At 40.9% G+C, this 7,222-nt stretch overlaps 1 protein-coding gene across 1 annotated transcript; it reads left to right on the top strand.

The window, feature by feature from the left end:
- Window positions 1–5,137: 5,137 nt before the first annotated feature.
- On the top strand, window positions 5,138–6,028 carry LOC109238815 (glycine-rich protein 5-like). The gene is made up of 2 exons (XM_019405294.1): window positions 5,138–5,374; window positions 5,624–6,028. The coding sequence occupies exons 1-2, from the start codon at window positions 5,182–5,184 to the stop codon at window positions 5,884–5,886; spliced, it is 456 nt and encodes a 151-aa protein (XP_019260839.1). The 5' UTR covers window positions 5,138–5,181; the 3' UTR covers window positions 5,887–6,028.
- Window positions 6,029–7,222: the final 1,194 nt, after the last annotated feature.

The following is a 7,222-nucleotide window of genomic DNA, read 5'->3' as shown; positions in this document are numbered from 1 at the left end:
AGTATGAGAACGCGTCGAGTTCAAGTATAAGTGGATGTTGTACTTTTGTTATATTAGTATCAATTAAAGATATTCTATAATATTGAAGTTTGTATTTTGATTTAAGTTGTGCCTTCTTTAGTTCTCTTTTTTGGGACAACAGTAGATTACTGTTGTATGTCACGGATTGCTATTAAGGGCACTAACCTTGTTTTACATTTTAAAGTTTATTCCAGTTTAGTTCATGTGTGCGCAAGGATGTGCAAGATTTTTTTTTTTGGAATACTTATTTTAAAATTTGTGTTCGTAGGTCAATTTGGGAGTATGATGAAGTTGAAGTTTGTGTTCGCGGGTCAATGGGGTAATTCACTCTAATGATAATGGTGCCCTCGTCATTCTCAAATCCTGGGTCCACCTCTGTTGTGGAGCACGCTATGGCTGAGAAGTCTGTGGAGGTGCACCCCTCCTAAGTCTAGGGCAATCCCTCACCATCTGGCGGGTGTCGCCTTACTCAAAACAAGCTCTGGAAGGGCGTGGAGGTTGTGACTGGCTCGGGCCAGGTCTGCTGGACTGACCACTGAAAACACCCTGTGCAGGAGGCGCACTAGATACTGGAGGTGCATAATAAGGCTCCTGAGGTCTAGGAGGAGCTGGAATACCGCTGGCTGCTGAAAGAGCTGAATGAACGGGGCGACTCACATAACCCCTACCATGACGAACTGCAGCTGGGGCACGGGCACCAGAATAATGCCCCGACTCTCGAGACCACTTGGCCTCTCTCTCCTCCCTATCCAGAGCAAGTATGCCCTCTACTCTCCTAGCAATACTCACCACCTGAAGATAGGCGATATCTATCTCTAACTTCTGGGCCATGCTAGACCTGATGCTGGGAATGAGCCCCTCAATAAATTGGCGAACTCTCTCACGAACAGTAGAAACCAAGGCCTGTGCATGTTTAGCGGACAGCATACTCTGAAACAATCAGTATCCTGGCGCAAATGCTCAAACTCCGCGCCCCATGCGTCCCTGAGGCTCTGAGGGACATACTCCTTCAAAAACATATCCGAGAATTGGGTCCATGTAAGGGAAGTTGCCTCAGCCGAACCGTCCAACTCAAAAGTACGCCACCACTGATAGGCTGCCCCTTGAAGCTGGAAGGAAGTGAAAGAAACCTCACTCGACTCTGCTATGCCCATAGTGCGAAGGATACGGTGGCACTCCTCTAGAAATCCCTGAGCATCCTCTGATGCTAGACCACTAAATGTAGGAGGGTCGAAATTTTTGTACCTCTCAAGTCTCCGCTGCTCCTCCTCTAAAGCTGCTGCCTTACCCTCGGGCTGAGCTGGGGCTACAGGCGGTAGCAGTATAACCTCTAGAATTTGATCAACCTGAACCCGCTGCTCTGGGGTATGGGCGGCGCGAGTTTGTGCTCCTCCCCCTGCCTGAGATGCGGCTGCAGCAATGGGGAATCAACCCTGGCTGAGCTAAAGTGTTGTACATGCTCATGAACTATGCAAGGGGCTCCTGGAGAGCTGGAGTAGTAGTAGTAGGCGTATCAGGCGCCTGGACTCCGGCTGGAGCTGCTGGTGGCTCCTCTGTAGCAGCTCGCGCGGGTGCTCTGACTACACCACGTTCACGTCCTCGGCCTCTACCTCGGCCCCGGCCTCTGGCGACTCTAGCAGGGGGCGCGGGTGCCTGGTCATCTCCGGTAGCACGTATCCTCACCATCTCTGAGAGAATAGAAAACAGAAGTTTAGAATTTCGAAGTCAATAATCTCGCACGACAAGGAATCAAATGAAGTGGAATTTTCCTAACATTTCCATAGCCTCTCGAAGATAAGTACAAATGTCTCCGTACCGATCTGCGAGACTCTAATAAATCGGCTTGTGACTTACGACTCCTATGAACCCAGAGCTCTGATACCAACTTGTCACGATCCTCCCTCCATGAACTTTCGTGACGGCACCTAGTCTCTACGACTAGGTAAGCCTAATACATTGCAGAAATGAAAACAAATAAATGAATATTAACTATTAGCAACACAACTATCCACTAAGCAACTAAATGCCACTCGGCATATACAGTTATAACTTCAGAAAAAGTACCGAATAATACCCAAAACCCGGAAACTCGCAAGTCACAAGCTACTAAGATGTTCTAATTGTTCTATACATCATCTCTACAGAAAGAAAGAGAAATGAACATAAGGGGATAGAGGGGGACTCCAAGGATCTGCTGGCGCGGGCAAATGTACCTTGAAGTCTCCAACAAGCAGCAATGACTGCAACTAGTGATGAAGCTGGTACGATGAATCTGGATGTGCACACGGAAAATATGTGCAGGAAAGGGCATGAGTACACCACAGCGGTACCCAGTAAGTGCCAAGCCTAACCTCGGTCGAGTAGTGACGAGATCAGGTCAGGGCTCTACTGGTATATATATGTAATAAAGTAAAACAATAAGAATTAGTGCGGTAAAATTAAATACTAACAGTTAACAGAATGAAATCACAGAAAAACACCACAANTATATATATATATATATATATATATATATATATATATATATATAATAAGATAAAAACAGTATGAAATATCGTAGTGAAGATAAATACTAACAGTCAGCAAAAATAAAATCACAAAAAAACAACAACTCAGTACACAGATAGCGACAGGGGATCTCCCAGGATACCGTCCCGTAGTCCCAAACGTAAATATACAGGGATCTCCCGGGATACCGTCCCGTAGTCCCAAATATAAATGTGCAGGGGGATCTCCCGGAATACCGTTCCGTAGTCCCAAAGTAAATATATCCAGTACAAGGGATCTCCGGGGATACCGTCCCGTAGTCCCAAAGTAAACATACAGCTCAATCAATATAAATAATAGTTTCAGCTAGAAATTCTACAGTTTATATTAAATTCATATCAAAGAAAACAGGTAATTCTTACTCTAAACATGCTGCACAGAGTCCAGGTAGGCAGTTAAGGCAGTCAAGACAGTTAAGGCACGTAAGCATGTTTTTCTAAGCTAAACAGGATGGCTACATATATTATTATTGCTCAATTAAAGGAAAACAAAGATATTTACTTAATGAAAACGGGGGTTTTCAACAATTAGCTCGTGTACGCACTCGTTATCTCACGTACACGGCATTCATATATCAACAGTACCAAATCCTAAGGGGAGTTCCCCCACACAAGGTTAGGCAAGCCACTTACCTCGAACCAAGCTCAAATCAATCTGAAATCATGTTCTTGCCACGAGTATCCAACTTCGAGTGGCCCAAATCTAATCAAATCAATTACATAACGTAAATATAGCTACAAACAACTAATTTAGCTAATGAAAACAAAGCTAAAGGTGAGAAAATAGGAAAAGTCACGAATTATGAACACTTGTTCACTCACGAGTCTAACCATACCAAATTTACTCAAATTCGGTACCAAAATCTTGATCAAAATCCCAAAATTCAGCCTAAGAATTTTTCTCAATATTTCCCAATTTTTCACCCCAAATTTGAAATTAAATGATGAAATTAAGCTTAGATTAACGTGATATAATCAAAAGGAGTTAGGAATCATTACCCTCAAACTTCCCCCGAAAATCTCTCCAAATTTCGCCTTCTACCGAGCTCTCAATCAAATTTTGGAGTTATGAACTCAAACCTTGATTTCTCTCTTTTCTGTCCAGCGATTTCTGCTTCTGCGCTCATAGGACCGCATCTGCGGCTAGAGCTCTGCACCGGCGAAAATTCATTAACTCCCCAAATGCCGCACCTGCGCTCACTCCTCCGCAGATGCGGCTCCGCTTTTGCAGCTCTTACGTCGCATCTGCGACCACTGGCCCTCATGCCTCAAACCGCACCTGCGACCCCTTTCTCGCTTCTTCGGGGCCGCACCTGCGGGCTTCCCACCGCAGGTGCGAAAACACTAGAACCAGCAAACTTCAGATTTTGCTCAAGTCCAAATTTTCATTCGTTAAGCACCCGAACTCACCCGGGGCCCCCGAGACCTCAACCAAACGTACCAACCAATCCTAAAACATCATACAAACTTAGTCGAGCCCTCAAATCACATCAAACAACGCTAAATCCACGAATCACCCTCCAATCCAAACTTAATGAACTTGAAATTTTAAAATTCTACAACTGATGTCGAAACCAACCAAACCACGTCTGATTGACCCCAAATTTTGCACACAAGTCATATTCAACACTACGGACCCACTCCAACTTCCGTAACCGGATTCCGACCCCGATATCGAAAATTCCACTATCGGCCTGAAACTCCAAAAGTTTGACTTTCGCCATTTCAAGCCTAAATGAGCTACAGACCTCAAAAACACAATTTGGATACGCCCCTAAGCCCAAAATCACCCAACGGAGTTAACAGAATCGACGGTATTTCATTCCGGAGCCGTCTTCACACTGTTCGGACTGCGGTCCAAATTCTAAGACTTAAGCTCTCATTAGGGACTAAGTGTTCCAAATCACTCTGAAACTCAAAATGAATCATCCTGGCAAATCACAATAGCAGAAAATAGATATGGGGAAACAGTTATAGGGGATCGGGGCGTTAATTCTCAAAACGGCCGGCCAGGTCGTTATACACTGGTAGCAGAATATATTTATATTTTTCAATGTATATATAATACTTTATCTGAAATATAATGAGTTTTCATACTATTAGTGTATACATACAATTTATTTGAAGTTAACAATTAATGTTATTATTAAATATGCAATTTATTATCTTCTAAATGACAAAATTTTGTAAATATATTTTGTACCTTCAATGGATTTGATCATAAAGAAATTTGGGATTCTAGCTGTAGGTTATTAGCATACGAAAATCATCCAAAACCTTTTGTCTGTACTATTGGCTGATGAGTCAAATCCTTCTCCTGTCCGAATTAAGTACTGTTCATCATGTTTCTGAGGAGCCTGTTCTCTTATTCATGCAATACAGTTGCAGAGAGTTCTTTAAGTTGTAATGATAACACTGAATTTCTACGTGCATGGTTTCCAGATGTCCACACAAAATTCATGCACTCATTTACAATGAATGGTAATAATTATACAGAAAACGGTTGGTGTTTGGATTCTTCTTCGGGCCCAAACTTCCTATAAAATCCCTTCTACAATCCTTCACTTGTCACAAAACTCTCGTATAATATTATCCCTTTTGAATTTTAAACCTCATGCTCGTGAAAATGTTCACTAAATTTCTACCACTTGTATCTGTCCTCTTACTAGGAGCTTTTGTTGGTGCCAGGAAATTGTCAAACGAAAATGTTTCTCTTGTTGCGGCAAATGTGACCACGTCTGATTACCAAGGCGCGATAGATGACAATGGTAATATTGGAGGATTTGCTGCAGATAATGGAACTACAGGTGGTGTTTAAACAATTCGAAGGCTTTTTAAAAATAAAAATAAAAAGTTTAAAGGCTTTATATATAAACGCACTTCAGTTTCTAAATAGAAAAAGTGGGTTTTGGCAATATGTTTTGTTGCATCTTGAAGGAACTTGTCTGTATTTTTCTCGAACATTACATGGAATTATATATATCTAAAGAAAAGTTATTTTCACGCTTCAAATTGAGCTTTTGTTTTTACTTACTAATATTCTGTTTATATAACAGGTGACACTGGGCTTGGTATAGGAGGATCCATTAGTGGGGGAGCTGGAGCTGGAATAGGAGGGAAGTTAGGTATTGGGGTGGGGCCCATTGGTGCAGGGGTTGAAGGTGGTGTTGGGGTTGGGGTTGGTGCTGGTATTAGAGCAGGTGTTGGTGCTGGCGGCATGGGTGGGGGCGGCGGCAGTGGCGGCGGCCTTAGCGGAGGAGGAGGCACCGGGCTTGGTGGCGGATCAACTGGTGGAGGATTCGGCGGCGGATGGCCATGATTCTTGATGGAAAATTAGTAAACCAGTTAATTAGCAGTGGCGTTAAAGCTATTGTATTATTACCCGGCCCGCTTGCGTTTTGATTTCATGTTATGCTGCTAAGGTTTAGGAGATCTATGAGTACGTAGAATGTAATGTCGTGTTGGTTAATAAATTGAAGGGAAAAAAAGTTTGGTTCGAAGCTGTTTGTGACCATATAAAGTTCAAGCTAAAAGATTGCATTTAAAGTTCGAATTTAAGTTTTGTGCACTGCAAAGGTTTATATATATATATATATATATATATATATATATATATAAAAGTCGATAACCTAATAAAAAAACAATTTTATATATATATATGAATTTTTTACTTTTAAGTGTAAGCTAAAAAACAATGCTTTCAATTATTTAATTATATTGAGTTTCAATAAAATAAATACTTTTTGATTTTTGAGGATGACAGTGATATTTGAACACTGAATCTCTTTTTACTCTAATTTCATGATGAATTGAGTTAGTGTCTCGTCTACAAGTTTAAATAATTAGAACTAACACAAAATATATTTTTTATTTAGGTAAAATGGCCTCCTGACCACTTAAACGTGTATCCAATTGTCAATCAACAAACAAACTTACAATTTTTTCATTCGAACACCTTAACTTGAAGGAATAAATATTAATAAATCATTTTGACCGTTGACTATGCTTATGTGGCAGTGACATAGGTAATGTGGACAAAATGCATGCCAATCACGCAAAAAAAAAAAAGAAGAAATTTTTACCTCATATAGCAAAGGTTAACACCTTATTTATTTTAAATAAATACAATTTAAAAAAAATTATATTCTATAGATACCTTTTAATGTTTATAGCAAAATATCTAATTTTGGTTACCTCCTACCCCTAAGCCACTAAATACGCTATTCAGTTACACTACTTTCTTTCTCTCTCTACTTTGATACATGCCATTGTCTTCCCCCATATGTTGGGCTATTCTCCGGCGCCAACCCTCTTGAACTAGACTCCGCCATTCTTCCACCAAATCCCTACTGCTGCTTTTCACAAACCAATTGCCAATATATTTTTGGACTTTGACCTCTCTTTATAAAGCTAGAACAAACCGAAGTAGATTTATTTGACTTGTGAGAAAGGCATAGGTCTATCGGGAACAAAAATCTTTTGAAAGAATCCAACAACAGCAACTTGTCGCCATTGCTACACAATTCGTCATTGAAGGATATAAGTTAATTCGTCTTTATCAATCAATTCGTCATTGAAGGATATAAGTTTCTGTGATTTCTACATCTTCTGAGATATGGCATTGAAGGCTTTGACGTTGTTTTTTGCCATTGTGG

Source organism: Nicotiana attenuata, unplaced genomic scaffold, assembly GCF_001879085.1.
Source record: "Nicotiana attenuata strain UT unplaced genomic scaffold, NIATTr2, whole genome shotgun sequence".
Classification (NCBI taxonomy): Eukaryota; Viridiplantae; Streptophyta; class Magnoliopsida; order Solanales; family Solanaceae; genus Nicotiana; species Nicotiana attenuata.
The sequence above is the reverse complement of the archived record's forward strand: the minus strand, read 5'-3'. Positions and strand labels throughout refer to the sequence as shown.